We start from the raw sequence: 16398 nt of genomic DNA, 5'->3' as shown, positions 1-16398 counted from the left end.
TTCATTTTTCTGTTCGAGAGGGTTGTAAAAAATAAACAGAGAAAATGAAGGTTGTTCGTTGAAGATCTGTAAATACAGTTAACATGCTTTCACTGATAGCGTACTTCTATTACGTGGCGTGAGAGTTAGTGCTGTTTAACCAGCAGGTTTAATCCGGTCTTTTGAGCTGGAGTTCTCATTAGATTTCAAACTTTTGTGTTTGCTTTTCAACCTTTTTCTCCTTTAAATATTTACCAGAGTTCCCATAGTTTCCACCAAAACACCAATTACGATCGTAAAATCATAAATGAACATGCTACTTCAGTTCAAACAATAGCTTATATCTTTCTCTGCGTTTTTGATGACTGGTGGCTACCAGGCAATGTGTTAACATAAAATAAAGATTAGCAATATTTCTGCGAAAAATAAATATTTTTAAGGGTCAACAGGCCAGCTCATAAGGCGGTACTGCACAGTCCATGTGCACAATATTAAACAAATAAAATTGTATACAATTTATAAAACAAAGTGTGTGTGTATATATATTTTTTATTATTTTTATTTTACTGTCCAGTCCAGTTGTAATAAAGTATTTTCCACAGACGTGCAATTACCAAAGAAAATTGCTGCCTATCATTTCAGCAGTATAATAACTACACATTTCTCCAGATCACTCTTACTGAGTTCTTTTATTATTTGGGAACGTGATTCATTACATAATCACTGAGTTTATGTTTGAATATATGAAAGGTGTAAATAAAAATGGATTCATTTTTAATTATCATTTTGTCTTTACTATTTCAGTCTAGATGGCCCATCAATTATCAATATCAATTACACAAAGTTATTTTGTATCAGTTACAGTACATGTTTCTATGCACACTTCAGGACACAAGTTTTGTGTATATTTTGACATTAACACCAGGTGCACAGTCAGTACTAAATGCTGTGATTCAATAGGAAGTGTTTTTGTCTGTCTTACTGTAAATGTACAACAACTTCCTTCCTCTTTTTTGTGCTAAATAGCTACTAATGAAGTAAGAAAATTATATTAAAAGACCAAATTCATACACCTTATTGAAAATGCATACTTTGTACAGGCAAGCAAATGAACCCAGAAAATAAACGTGATGTGCTGTTTATCGTTTTTTCCTTAGAAAACTATTTTGAAGAAAAAGCTTGACCATTTAGCGCATTGTGTTCATATTCTGGGCTCACCTGTCAACAATAAATTATGCACTGAATTTGATCTTTTAATCTCAATGTTTTAGTACATTAAGGCAGTTTAAGTGTTTCAGAATGTCCTGCTGTTTTTAATCATTGAAATACTATACATTCTATATATAGGCCACAATTTTGTTGACATAGAGGACATGCAGGCTTGTTCTGTGTAGTTCTGTGGATGTTTGGCCCTCCAGGTCTCCACACCAATCACATGACTGAAAACTATGAATAGTGCTCTGTTTTGTATTGTTATTTCTGAGTGATGTCATGATTGTGCTTGTTTATGTAGGCTATATGTGTATCTATCTAGGTGAAAGATGAATATGTCTGTGTCATTCAGCAGAGGCTCATACATAAATTGGAGATTGGGTGTAGGCATTATGCTCATCTGGAATTCCTCCTTTAGGCTAAAAGGCAATATATGAGAAATGCAAAGCTTATAGGATAGTTCCCGTTGCATTGTTATCATGTGGGAGCAGTTTATGGGAGATTTGGAAGAAGATGGTTATGCTTTTCTGCTTTTTTGATGTCTTTGCATAGAAATTATCATGTCATTTTTATTTTGTTTTTATTTCAGTTTTCATTTTCAAACATTGCAGAGACCTTTAACTCTTAGATCTGGTTGTACCGGTGCAGCCAGAAAAAGCCACGATTGCCAAAATGATGACCAAGCAGTGTGGAATGTACTTCAGTTCTGAGAATTTACTGCATAAGATGTAACTAGTAATTTTGCAGCTCAGATACAGTCTTGTCATTGATCATTTAGTGGTAGATTTTCAAGCTCCTTCTCCACCAGGCTGATCCCTTACACTTAAGATGAGTCATTATTAATTAACCAGGATTACTGGGTTTAAATCTCATCACAAGGTTATTTTGAATAACCTGTAGTTTATCAATATTTGAACAGTGATGTTGCAGTAGATCTTTTCTGCCCATCAACCTCTCCTTTATCGGTCGATAGAAGCAGATATTTGATGAGAGGGTTGTGTAAGACCGTCTAATTCGATCCAATGGCGGTATTCGAATTAGCGGTGAAGGTCTCACGCACGCGTGTTCCGTCTTTTCTCATGGCAAAGGGATTTTTGGTTAAATGCAATACATTTCTCATATGTATTATCTCGTTATTTCATCTGACTCCATAAATGAAAAGGGTTTTAATGATATCTGTGTATCAATACATGTGAGCGAATGTTTTACTATTCTTTTAAACTCTTGAATGAAAATAATGTCAAAGCCAATTAGAATAATCAAATATCACAATTTAATATGTCAGGTAAATGTATCATTACAATTTCATAGTCAATGCAAAACATCAAATGCTCTAGAACAAAGAGGAAAAATGTTTACCCGACAAAGACATACATGAATGCTGAGTCTCGGCGTCCCTCAGCATTCACGGGCTGATCTGAGATACAGAAAGGCCCCGAGCTCTCGCTGCGTTTCATTATATACCCAGATGCCTAATTTCAAATCTAAACATCATCCACAGTGGAAATTGACCTGTAAGTCACCATTTGCTAGCAGTGGAAAATTAGCATTCAGTCAAATGGTCAGAAGGTGTTAACTCAAAGACACACCCTCCAGTGTGGAAGATATTTCTAAACTTCCTAAGAACTTTATTACCTTTTGGTTTTCTTTCTTTGGAATGAGAGGAATGAGGGAATGAGACATTTGTACCAGTCGCACCGAGACATTTCAAATAATACCAAACATGTATAAAACTCGATGATAATCATTCACATTAAACCATTTAGATTCTTGTGTGAGTTTGGGAGATCTCTGCCAGGATGAAGAATGGGGGAGAGAAATGTAGATTAGGATGAGGGAGGCGAGACCTTCGTCTCAATAGTGCATGAGGGGGAGTTCAAATGTTAATATCCTTTGTTTTCTTAAGAGAGTGGCCCTCTCTTAAAGTCCTTCCAGTTTTTCCAGTCTTACAGTTGGGATTCTGATTTCACAAGTTTACTAATTGCAGTCTATTGCTAGTTAAGTCGTTGCTCAAGGCAATTCGTACGAATTTTATGAGGTGGCTAATTTGTACAAATTCATACGACCTCACTCGTACAAATTAGTAAGATTTTTGCTTAATCTTACATATTGTACGAGTTTCCAAATTCGTATGTCTTCTAACGAATGACCTACCCCTTACCCCGCGCCTAAACCTAACCATCACGTTGGTTTAGACAAATAAGCCACCTTTTATTCACTCGTACGAATTCGTACAAATTGGTTGTGAGATAGCATTGGTCATTGCTATTAGATTGATAAAATCTAACCGTCAATGAAATTAAATGTATAACTAATTCAAGAAAAACACTTATTTAAAAGGGAATGTGATCTTTGTGGTAGATTTTTCCCCTACGCGCCTGACTTAAGTTTAACCAAGTGTCCCTGACACCTGCAAAATTATTCTCAGGTGAGTTCACCTCTGCAGACTGTGTTGGTTGACGCCTAGAGTGGCTATTCTGACCCCATAAAATGCCTAAGAATTATAGTTATCTGACCGCAATCTAACCCCGCGTAAGAGTCTCACACTGAGTCGAACGATGTCTAGTTCCTTTTTGAACACTATCACTTGGTAATAGGGTCTTTAGTGTTCCACTAACCTGGTGCGCAGCAATAACCAGACAACCTCCAGACAATGCCTTAGAATATGTTTTAATCACGGCCGAAGGATCTCAGACCAATTTCAGAGCCCCAATTCAACCTCAAACATGAATTGGGGCTCAGGTCAGGAAGACCGACCGTCTGCTAGCTGTCTCACATCACTGAGGTCAGATAAATCTCATCAAATAGAGACTCTTTCACCTAGATATCATCATATAGAGACTGTGTCTGTTCACCGAATTAGGAAATACAAAAAACCTCCAAGGCCATCTAAGGGTAAAAATTTAATTGATGTTCAACAAATAAAAAAACAGATATAATACAAATGAACAATTGATAAAGCTTGGGTTGATGAATATTCGATCCCTTACATCAAAAGCACTTATTGTTAATGATATGATTACAGACCATAACCTAGTTGTGCTGTGTTTGACAAAACCTGGCTTTTGACCAAACAATTACATTACTTTGAATGAATCCACTCGCTAAGATTATAAACATGAACCTCGTCTGAAAGGAAAAGGGGGAGGTGTTGCTGTAATTTATAGTAATGTTTTCAGCATTACTAAGAAGTCTAGTTTCGAATATAATTATTTTGAAGTGTTGGTGCTTAATGTAACAATATCTAGTGCAAATGATAAATCGCGTTTGAGATTTGTGCTGGCTACTCTATACATTCCACCAGGGCACCACTTTCTATCAGAGTTAGTACTGGCTGCAGATAAAGCCCTAATTGTTGGTGATTTTAAACGGTTAGTTCACCCAAAAATGAAAATTCTGTCAGTATTTACTCACCCTCGTGTTGTTCCAACCCCGTAAGACCTTCGTTCATCTTCGGAACACGAATTAAGATATTTTTGATGAAATCTGAGAGCTGGATCACTCCTCCATAGGCTTCTTCGGGGATTGAACTTGCAGGCCCCGAAAAGTTTTTAAGAGATCGTTAAAATAGTCCATGTGACTACAGTGGCTCAATCTTAAGTTTATCAAACGACGAGAATATTTTTTGTGTGCAAAAAAACTAAAATAACGACTTTTTTCAACTATTCATTTCCTTTTCTGTGTGCCTCGCGACACATAGAATGTGTCTCTATCTGTTAAAATAAACCTACCATAAAAATTATAGACCCTTCATTTCTTTGTAAGCGGGTGAACTTACAAAATCAGCAGGGGATCAAATAATTATTTCCCCCACTCTAACAGTTTAGGCATGGTAATGCATTCATGTTGCTATTTATAAAAAAATACTTAGTTTGACTATATTATCTTAAGTTGTTTGTTATAAACCCAACTAAGTCAGTATCTGTTATCACAAATTTATGTAAGCACGCATTATTTCCATCCACTACAGTATTATGAGGCTTTTCATTTGTTTGATGATAAGAATAATTTAATTTAGTTGTGAAAGAGAACTCCAAGGATAGCAAAGACGATTGTTTTGTATACATTCATGACACTTTATTAGAACAAGCACATATATTAACTAGTGATTTTGAACTTTGAACCCATTGACATCCAGTATATGCACATTCCAGTCGAGCTGTGAGAATGTTGTCTGGAATGGGTCCACTCCCTTAAAAAAATGTCAAGCACTGTTTGTGGCTGTCAATGTGCAAGCCTTACACAGAAAATGTAGTGCCTTCACCGAAAGGACAAACCAGTGGTATCACTCATGTGCTGGATTAAATAACCCTGACGCAAAGTTTAATGTTGTTAATGTCAGTTGAGATTACACTAAAATATTGCATACATACTTTTTTGCTCTGCAAAAAAACAACAACAATAAAATCAATGAAATGAACAACATTGTGACAGATCTGAAACTGATCCATCTACATATGTTAATCATTATTCTTCACATTTCCATGAAAATATAGGAACAGCTGAAATATCTTGCTAATGTGGAATGAGCTGTACGTCTAATACTTTCACATTTTAAGACTCTGCACATCCTCTCACCCATCATACATATTTACATTATATTTCATCTTCTTTGCAATTAAGTCCTCATAAAGAGTGCTATAAAAAGGTCATATGTTACGATGATCACATCTCTTTTCAGCTCTTACAGGTTTCATTGCATTGTTGAATCCTCGATGCCCCTGGCAAAGAGACGCACCAGCTGGCCGTGAACTCTGTGGAAAGAGTGACATTAGGAATCATTCAGATGAGAAGATTTCCTTCAGACAACAGAGTTTTTGGTTTGAAACTCCTAAACTTCCACTTGATATCATCATCATTCACTATGATTTGCTTACATCAGCCAGAAGTAATAGATTTTGTTGTTTTTGAAAGAAGTCTCTTTTGCTGCATTTATTTGATCAAAAATACAGTAAAAAAAAAGGAATATTATGAAAAAATATTGTTATGATAAAAAAACTGTTTTCTATTTTAATATATTTTAAAGTATAATTTATTCCTGTGATGGCAAAGCTGAATTTTCATCATCATTACTCCAGTCACATGCTCCTTCAGAAACCATTAAATTTGCCGATTTAATGCTCAAGAAGCATTTCTTATTATTACCATGTTAAAAAAAGGTTGTGCTGCTTAATAGTTTTGTGGATACTGTGATTAATCATTTTCTGGAGTTCAAACGAACAGCATCTATGTGGAATATAATTTTTTTTGTAATAATATAAGTGTCTTTACTGTCACTTTTGATCAAATAAATCGATCCTTGCTGAATAAAAGTATTAATTTCTTTAAAAATAAAAATCTTACAGACCCCAAACCTTTAAAAGGTTAGTGTATGATCATTATACAGTTCTTCCATGTGAATTTCCCTCTTGCTTAATCACACAACAACGTACCTGCATGAGATCTCGGTGTGAGGCAGAATTTCTCCATCACAGTTCCACACTGATACCGAGCGAGGTTTAGTACAGCAAGGCCCACATACAAAGCCTTGTCTCTTTAATCTACTTGTCTCACTTCCTCTTTCCTTCCACCCTGCGAGATGCTGCTGTGAGTGACCTACAATGTTACCACTGCACAGTTTCTCAGGATTCTCCAGTTCTCTTTCAGCAGAGGTCTGAATTTCTCGATCAGCCTCTTCCTCATATTCCTCTTCTTCTTCTACTTCTCCAGGGGGTAGAGAAAACCGAACAGCCTTGACACGATGAACTTCAACAAAGGGCAGGTCAAACTGAAATGATAGTTGTTTCAAATAGGATTTTTCTGACTGATCTGAGAGTTTATTTACTTTAATGTTATTTGGTTTTACCTGATCCTGTTTGGTTGTGTGCCTGTGAAGGTATGTGAGAAAGCCAAGAGGGTTAGTTTCTCGGACCATGATGAGGTCTGCCGTCCCATCAGCCAGGTGAGCAGACGGCGAAAGACCCTTTGGGCTCCGTGGACATGAGCTTGACATACAGGTGAGAGAGACACACTTGAACCTGCCTTCAATAGTCACCCACTCACCTGAAACAGTGATAAAAGATTAAAGATTTTTTTCTCAATAGTCTACATCACAAGTGCATAATGGCTTTGTAGGAATAGCAATGCACACTTTGGTACTAACATGACAACGGTCAAATAGAGACGTACAACATATAAATCCCATAGAGACACACAGCACAGTGTGATCTCAGTAATAGGGTCTCTAATGAGATGACACAGACAATCAGTCTACAAACAGGCAGCAGATGGTCTTACCCTCTAAATCACTGTTGCACTGGCTCACATTAGTGCTATAGAGGGAACTGGAGCTGCCAAAGTGGGGGAACAGCCTCTCTTTGCTCTCTGAACACACACGGCACCTGCACATACACACACAAACATGCTTTTAAAACATTTCTGGGATCCAAAGCTGTTTTGAAGGGATAGTTCACCCAAAATTGAAAATGAAGTCATCATTTACTCACCCTCAAGTTGTTCTAAACAGGAATTTCCTTCTTCTGCTGAACACAAAAGAAGATATTTTGAAAAATGTCAGTTAATGGGCCCCATTGATTCCATAGTATTTTCTACCGCTATACTATGTAAGTCCATAGGGCCCATCAACGGTTTGGTTACCCATATTCTTCAAAATATCTTTGTTTGTGTTCAACAGAAGAAAGAAATTCATACAGGTTTGGAACAACTTGAGTCACAGACAATTTTGCGACAGATAAGATTCAGTTTACGGCAATTCTCATTCATTTCTATGGTATGCGCAAACGGTGATTGACTGTTGCACAACTCTGACAAAAATTCAATGACGTCAAGGCTGTAATGTGATTGGTTATCAAGACATATGGTGCACTCGTATTGCTATAAATGGGAGAAAGTGCAATGCGCAATATTGTGCAATAAGCTCCGCCTTCTAAAGAAAAGAGCCAATCGCAGATCGGTAAAGTCATCGTGTCACTGCAGCTGCCATTAGAAGCTTCGATTCCTATAGAAACAGTCAGTGTTCTGAGATGCGCGGTTAGGACTGCGCATGCGCATTAGCTTGGTTCAGACGGAAAAATGCAGGGTTTTTTTGTCATGATTCGAGCATTTAAAAACAAAATATATGAGGCAGTTGTCGTCAGATTTCATTGGTGATTTCAAATAGGAAATTTAATCATAAGCATGGTGAACAGTTTTGGAGAATTTGATGTTTCCCCATTCAAAGAGATAGGAGGTTCACTTGCATGCCCAAGAGGAGTTTCAAAGATGGCCGCAGAGTGAAATGACTTGTCTTAAAGGGACTTTGATAATACCTGGTAACATTTATCCTCGATCATTGCCATTCTCAATGGCAGTTCAATTTAGTATTCACAAAATCCAATTTTACCCTCATTAGGAGCTCGGAGAGTCTTAATTTTGTGCATTGTGTCTATGGCATAACACAGAGTGTGGTACTTTGACATTTGTTTTGAAATAACCCTGAAATTCAGCAGTCTTTGCTTTTCCTTTGAGACAAGCTACTAGCAATTCACCAGCTACTCTTCTTCCACTAGAAATCCTACTGCCTGAGTGGTCATGGTAACAGCCCTGAGGAAGGACCTCCAATTCAGAAAAACACTGAGGAATTCTAGGCAATGTGTTATTTTAATGAGGTAACTGCTAATAACACATAATTCCCGAAAGATGAGGCCACACTAATCAGAACACCAAGGACCCAACCGAGTCTACTCATGGATCCACTCAACACATCCACACATAGTACAAACTCTACCAACTAGTGTAGCTGTATCAGTCACGAGGGATTTCTTTCTGTTCATGCACATATAGTCATATCCTTCTGGTTCCTACAGGGATTTTGCACTGTTGTTCAACCTGTTGCTAAAAATGCTCATTTAAGTCAATATTTTCAAATAAGATGCTCCTAATGTGATTTTCAGGTAAAAAGACAAATAAAAATATTTACCCTGAGAGGCATTGAGTTTTGTCCCGTGGGCTGGAGATATGGGAATCAGCAGGGAGATATTGCACTAGTCCCGGATAGCTCCTGTTACACATGTACACCATACAACCTACAAGAAGAACAAACATAAATATAGATGCCAACATGGCTGGGAGTGTCAGACCAACTGCAGCAAGAAGCAATTAAAGACATTTTAAGAGAATTTTGGGCAAATGGCTAAAAAATCATATATACAGTAAACATGATTTAATGGTTTATCGCAGTTACGAAATCGATGTGATGTGGTCAGAGCGAGGTGACAATGACACATATAAAGTTTGGTGTCAAAATGTGAAGGCATTGCAGAGATAAAGCCCGAATAGTCATTTTGGCAGCATGCCTCAAATTTAATGCTGTAGTATAACGGTTTTGCCTATCATCACAAAATCCATAAGTTTTAGTCGGCACGGTCTGGAGATGATATGATTTGATTTTGGTGAAAATCAGATGAATGGTCTAGGAGAAGTTAGGAGAACACATAAAAAATTACCCACACCTGACTTTGTTTGCATTTTTATGCCACTTACTATTAATATTTGGACATTTGGACATTAGCATGTAGTCAACGACCAATGTTTCCAAACTTCTGACGGTGGTTTCATCTCGATCTTTCTAACTGTTTCGAAGATATTGGCAAATGTTTTTTAAGCGCTAAATCATAACACTACACAAACCGTAAGGCAAAACCTAGCATGGGTGGTATCGTTGGACTCGGCAAGGATTCAGGAACCCAAGGAGATGAATCCCGTGAAAATCAGTCAACCACACACAGAGTTATATGCATTTGAACATTTAATATGACCACTAGGTGGCGCTGGTTCAAAACTTCTCAGGCTCCTTCAGGGCATCAAACTGATGACAAATACCGAGTTTCGTAACGATACGTTCATGCGTTCAGAAAATACAGCATTTTGGTACAAAATTCAAAATGGCCGAGGCCTAAAACAGTCGATATAGAAAAATTGGATATCAGTCGACTCGGCATGACGTCCTGAATCAAACGATACCACTTTTATGATTTTCCACCGTCAGCTGCGCCGGAACACTGCATGTAGCCTCAGGTCATGCTTGTGATGACATGTACCAAGGTCTGAATACGATAAAGCGTCGAGGAGATACAGGCTTACGTTTGTTTTCGCAAGCGCTAGGTAAAATTAGTTTTAGAGAATGGTTTGATGAATCGACATGAATTCCATAACTTTTTGTCGCCATGGTCTGGAAAGGATCTAGATCAATTTTCGTGGAAATCGGAGCATCGGCCTAGGAGGAGTTCGAAAAAGTAATTTTTTTGGAGAATTCAAAATGGCGGAAAAATTTTCCTAACGGAAAATTACGTCATGGGGTGCAATAGAATCATCGTTTCTAGCCCTTATGGTTATAAAGTTATTAGACTAAATATGAATGAAACTTTGGACAGTTGGTGGCACTAGACGTGTCGTTAGTGTCCTATGACATAGGACATATGATGTAAGCTCAGGTGAGAATAGACGGGTCTTACTTGAAACCACATAACTCTTTCGTGAATGCGTATACGCCAGTTTTAAATATGGATATTTTTCGTACAAAAGCCCATCGCTTCAGAATTTATAAAGCCACTAGAGCCGTATGGATTACTTTTATGATGGATGGATGCGCTATTTGGGCTTCAAAAACTCGGGCACTATTCAATGCCATTACGAAGATGGAAAGAGCCAGGATATTATTTAATATAACTCTGATTGTGTTTGGCTAAAAGAATAAAGTCATATCCTCCTAATATGGCTTGAGGGTGAGTTAATTATGGGATAATTTTTATCTTTGGGTGAACTATTTCTTTAAGGCAAACAACTAGAGAATGCGCAGTGTTGACCTATCAGTATCCAGTCTAAACATTACTTTTAAAGACAGTTGACACTTGCCGTCCATACCTGAATAATCATATCTGAGAGGGCCCATCCAGCGGTGCCTCTCGCTCTCTGCCAAAACATCGCCGTAGAAACCATAGCCCACCATAGAGACAGAATAACGTACCAGTGTGTTTTGATAATGGACAGAACACACATCCAAAGGCTGAGAGTCTCCTGGTGAGTGAAAAAAAGGAAAAATTTCCAGTTATGCTATTCATCATCATTCACATTTTATATTATTTCTATTCTATTGTATACTGTGTTGCACAAGGGCAAATCTTTTTAATTGAGGTTTGTTTTTAAGATAAAAAAAATCTCAAGAAATAAACAAATACCTAGTAACCTAGTAAATAGTAACCTTCAGGCACACGTGTTACCATTGGCAAGAGGAACATTATTTTTATATTCTTCCTCTATTAGTATATAATACAATTTGCATATGCTTTTGCGTCGGTTTAATTGGGTGACACAGTGCCATTAGTACTCATGACAGCATTACAGTGTTTATGAATTTTGGCTGACTTTTTTATTGTTTATTGCTCTTAAAAAATGAAGTTTACCAATGATGATGTGCAGCGTCGATGTCACAGGGTCATTTATGCCCACGGTAGCGAAACACACACAATCTGTAGAGCCTGTGGAGAAAAGTAAACACAGGGAGGTAAACTAACACCCCTCTCACTATCTTCACTATGCATCTGAATGACACATCAGTGCTATGAACAGTGCACAACAGACGCCCTTTTCCACACTAATATCAGTCACGGCACCATGCAAACATTCACCTGCTGGAATTATGCCAATGTGGAGGTCACATGGCTGCAGCATTACAGTTGGGTCATGTTCTGAAACTCCCGCCTCCTGCTGGGTTCGTCCAATCACACCGTGCAGCAGTTCGCTGAACATTCCGTCTCCACCCACACATATCACTCTGAACGGGAAAAACTATTTGACTGGAAATACGCAAGAGCTTAAAGGGATAGTTCACCCAAAAATGAAAATTAGCCCATGATTTACTCAACCTCAAATCATCCTAGGTGTACATGCCATTCTTCTTTCAGACGAATACAATCGGAGTTATATTATAAAAAATTCTGGCTCTTCCAAACTTAATAATGAAAGTGAATAGCTGTATGTCTTTGGAAGTCCATCAAAGCACATCTTTTCATGATAAAAGTGCTCCACACGTCTCCGGGGGGTAAATCGATGCGTACGCCCGTCTGCCGAAAGCTAGTTATTTTAGTCAATAAAGTTTTAAAAATAGATATTTTTCTTACACAAACGCATCGCTTCACTTCAGAAGGCCTTTATTAACCCCCGGAGACGCGTGGAGCACTTTTATCATGAAAAGATGTGCTTTGATGGACTTCCAAAGACATACAGCCATTATCAAGCTTGGAAGAGCCAGGACATTTTTTAATTTAACTCTGATTGTATTCGTCTGAAAGAAGAATGTCATATACACCTAGGATGGCTTCAGGGTGAGTAAATCATGGGCTAATTTTCATTTTTGGGTGAACTATCCCTTTAATTCCCTAAAACCTTAATTTAGAGTATTATCAGTGGGCTTGCTCAGAATATAGTTACGAATATTTCTAAGATGACCCTTTAGGTATTTAGGCAACACTTCTGCTTGATCAAAAAAATACAGAGGACAGGGCTCATGTGACATGAATTATTACAATGACACCATTGTTACTGCAAACTGTTTAATCTTTAAATTATTTGATTGTTATTATTTTAAATAACTTACCCATCAAACCCTGTTAAGTCTTTCTTCAGGATGTAGTCTCTGGCCTGATTTGCTCGTTCAGTCACTAAAAACAAGAAACATCCCCCAGAGTTTTTTTTAAGTAAGGATTTTATATTCTAAGTCTATATTTTTTTGAAGGAGTCTTATAAGGTAAAAACCTTTCCTTGATTTTTTTTAAATAAAAGAGTTATGAAGTTTTCAGTACATAAAGCAATTCAAAACAGTAAGTTATTAAAACTAAGCTGCGATAACAGCTTGTTTCTGAAATTTTGTTTGCAACATTTTAGTTTGTCAGATGGATGAAATAAATATGTCACATGATCCTTCAGAAATTCTAATATGCTGATTTTGGACCTCAAGAAACTTTTCTTATTATTATCAGCATCGAAAAAAGGTTGTGCTATTTAATATTTTTGTGGAAATTGTGATCCATTTTTCAGGATTCTTCGATAAATAGAAGACAACAGCATTTACAGTAACCGTAAATTTTGGAAACATTAGCCTATATTTCAAAAATGTTTTTAAAGTACACTCTTCTGCTCACCAAGGCTGCATTTATTTGACCAAAAATACAGTAAAAACTGTAATTTTGTTAAATATTACTAGAAAATTAAAATAATTGTTTTCTATTTTAATGTTATTTAAAAGTAATTTATTTATGTGATGACAAAGAAGACTGGAGTGATGATGCTAAAATCAGCTTTACCATCACAGGAATAAATTACATTTTAAAATATATTAAAATAATAATTAAAAAACAGTTCTTTACATTTGTAATAATATTTCACAATATTACTGTTTTCACTGTATTTTTGATTAAATAAATGCAGCCTTGGTGAGCATAAGAGATTTATAAAAACGTTGATCTTTCCAAACTTTTGACAGGTACTGTAAATTAAATATTTTGTAACATTATAAATGTCCTTACTGTCACTTTTGATCAATTTAATGTTCCCATGGTAAATAAAATAATTAATTCTGCTTACTGACCCTAACGTTTTTAATAGTAGTGTGTATGTAATTTATGTGTGTGTTAGTGTGTAGTAGGATATGCTATTTTGTCACAAGATTCCATTCGTCTTACTATTTAACTTTGCTAATCAACTCAGTCCTCTTCCCAAGTCTCGATAAAGATCTGCGATGTCACTTGAGAACTGCACTACCTGACGTGCTGGCAGTATCAGAGACCAAATGGGGGGACACTTGATAACTGTTCAGTTATTGAACGGTACAGATAAAGTCTCAGTATCTCACCCACAACATGAGAGCTGATGCCAGCCAGCTCAAACAGAGGGGCCACAAGAGAGTGAAAGATCTGTTTCCCCCTCTTCTTTCCTCCGAAAGGATTAATGAAGACCAACAACCTGTGAGGACGTGAGGGGCCTGATAGACGAGAAGTAGATGAAGGGAGAGATGTTAATGAGTCATTAGAGAATAATGAGTCTGAATGAGAAAGGGCATTATTTTCAGCTGTACACACTGTGGGTTTTGATTGCGGTTTGGAGTTGAGTGATCCATTGATCCCGGACACCCCGGCTAGGACAGCAGAACTGGGTCCTGCCCAGATTCCATGACAGTCCATGTCCGTTACCTCTGCTGTTGCGCTTAACATAGAACACTTGTGATAAGAAAAAGACAAAAACAAGGTTTAGTCTAATTTCGTTGTATTTGATCCCTGTGCAAAAAAAAGAGAAGATAAATTACTTTCAGAAACTTACATGTAAAATCAAGGTCAGTGTCCTCTACTTTCTTCTGGGTTTGGATCTCAACTCGACCCTCCTTCACCCCAATCACTTCTGACACCGGCACTGAAACTAAAAACGACGCTCTTGAATATGTGATGTACATGTGTGTCATATTATCAAGAAAGATTCCACCATTCCTCAGGCTTTTTGTGCAGACATTTAGTTGTACAGGGTTTGTCAAGCTTGGATGGTGCTTTTCAACTTCTTTTGAGGTCATCAGAATGCAGACAAAGACAAATTGCCAGTAAGGAAGGACTTTTAAACATTATTTTCATGCATAAACTGAGCTTTGAGCATAGACTGATATGTTTATGGATTATTCCTTCAATTCAAGTCAAGTAATCCTAATTTATATAGCGCTTTTAACAATGTAGATTGTTTCAAAGCAGCTTTCAATCCATCTAGATTATGTTAGACATCAATTTAATGACATTTCTCAAAAGTGCTATTAATTTCATTGCATAAAAAAGTTTATAATTAGTAAAGAAAAATTACCGACTCTGCCTTTAATCAAATAATATTGATACATTATGCATATACTGTAAATATTATGCAGTTACTCATCTACACACAAGAATGATTTACAGCTACTTTATAGCTATGTCATGTAATTTTGTCACTCCCTAAGATCATACTATGACCTTGAGTAGTACACTTACTAGCTTTTAAAACCAATTTAGAAACATAAACACATGTTTACATTTGTATATCTATCTTTTTTTAAATAACAAACAACTGTCCAAAAACTGTGAGCTGTCTAGCTAGAACGCGTTATTGGACTCAGGTGTGTTTAGAAGGATAATAAATGCCGTACTTGTTTTCTTCTCCCGATTCCTCTTGTCGATCTCAGTCCAGCTGAAGTACCATCCGCTCAGGAGAGCCCTGTGGCGCTTATTACCGATCCACACACTCGACTCAACTCTCACCGAATCTATCTCCATCGTCTCTTTGGTAGTTTCATTTATCTATAGAACTTAATGCTCCGACAAGCAGTATTCAGCGATATTTTTATCCATGCAAGAATTTCCAAGTTGGACAAAGCGTCTTACATCTGAAGCGAACAAATAGCATAATGTTTAGACGCGGGTTAAAAAGAGCCTCCAAGTGTAACCTACTTGAAAATTCCTTACAGGTTTTTTAAAAAACAAGTTCACTTCCCGTTGAGGTAGCGCACCTGTACTGGAAAGATTTGCATACGCAAGTCTCATTGGATAATGATTATTCAGAAGGTAACCGTAATTCATTCGCCCATTCAAAATTTTTTAATAAAACTAATTTAAACTTTATAAAATAAAATACTTGATTGATTTCTTTTCGTGTTATTAATCAATGAGATTTTTTTAATTGTAAGTTGTACGTTGTTTAATGTTGGAAAAATAGCCTACTGTCTGTGCTGTGATGGGTGGAGCTATACTGAAAATAGTGTTAAATAAATAGGGTACTCACTGTAAATACACACGTTATATATCATGTGTAGATAGACAAAACACTTTACAGCCTGCTGGAAATTCAACTTAGATATATTCATGTAAGTTTGTCCTTTCTTTCTGCATCCTTTTGTTTTTACTGTCAACAAGCAGTTGGTGTCAGTGTGACTGGTATGACTATGACATGACACTTCATAACACACTTCAACCTTCTTTTTTTTCTTTTCTTTTTTTTTTTTCATGACCATAGGCCTACAGTAAAACTAAGATTAGTCTGAACACATGACATATTGGCATTAAATGTCAAAAACACAAGTGTCAGTCTTGTTTGGATCCATGCATGGAGCACACTTTACTCCTCTTTGGTCTATTTTTTTTCTTCGGTCCATGTGTTTCTTTTCTT

The 16398-nt window shown here is 36.8% G+C and overlaps 1 protein-coding gene across 1 annotated transcript; it reads right to left on the bottom strand.

Moving 5' to 3' along the window:
* Positions 1 to 5246: 5246 nt before the first annotated feature.
* LOC143725950 (ceramide kinase) lies at positions 5247 to 15774 on the bottom strand. Its single transcript, XM_077218848.1, has 13 exons — positions 15383 to 15774; positions 14542 to 14637; positions 14304 to 14441; positions 14078 to 14206; positions 12824 to 12887; positions 11856 to 12001; positions 11631 to 11705; positions 11092 to 11244; positions 9149 to 9254; positions 7468 to 7571; positions 7037 to 7233; positions 6624 to 6958; positions 5247 to 5945 (listed from the first exon to the last, which is right to left on the bottom strand). The coding sequence occupies exons 1-13, from the start codon at positions 15507 to 15509 to the stop codon at positions 5885 to 5887; spliced, it is 1731 nt and encodes a 576-aa protein (XP_077074963.1). The 5' UTR covers positions 15510 to 15774; the 3' UTR covers positions 5247 to 5884.
* Between the last annotated feature and the right edge of the window lie 624 nt (positions 15775 to 16398).

This window comes from Siphateles boraxobius, unplaced genomic scaffold (genome assembly GCF_051911475.1).
Source record: "Siphateles boraxobius isolate OS27281-9 unplaced genomic scaffold, OSU_SipBor_1 77, whole genome shotgun sequence".
NCBI lineage: Eukaryota > Metazoa > Chordata > Actinopteri > Cypriniformes > Leuciscidae > Siphateles > Siphateles boraxobius.
Note: the sequence above shows the minus strand (reverse complement) of the source record. Positions and strands in the feature narration are given on the sequence as shown.

Bases quoted from the DNA above. Each gene is read 5' to 3' on its own strand.
- LOC143725950 (XM_077218848.1), bottom strand. From the start codon at position 15,509: ATGGAGATAGATTCGGTGAGAGTTGAGTCGAGTGTGTGGATCGGTAAT. The intron at 12,888-14,077 runs GTGAGATACTGA...TCTTGTTTTTAG, and splicing joins CATCAGCTCTCATGTTGTGG to TGACTGAACGAGCAAATCAG. The intron at 5,946-6,623 runs GTACGTTGTTGT...CTCTTTCCACAG, and splicing joins CACACCGAGATCTCATGCAG to AGTTCACGGCCAGCTGGTGC.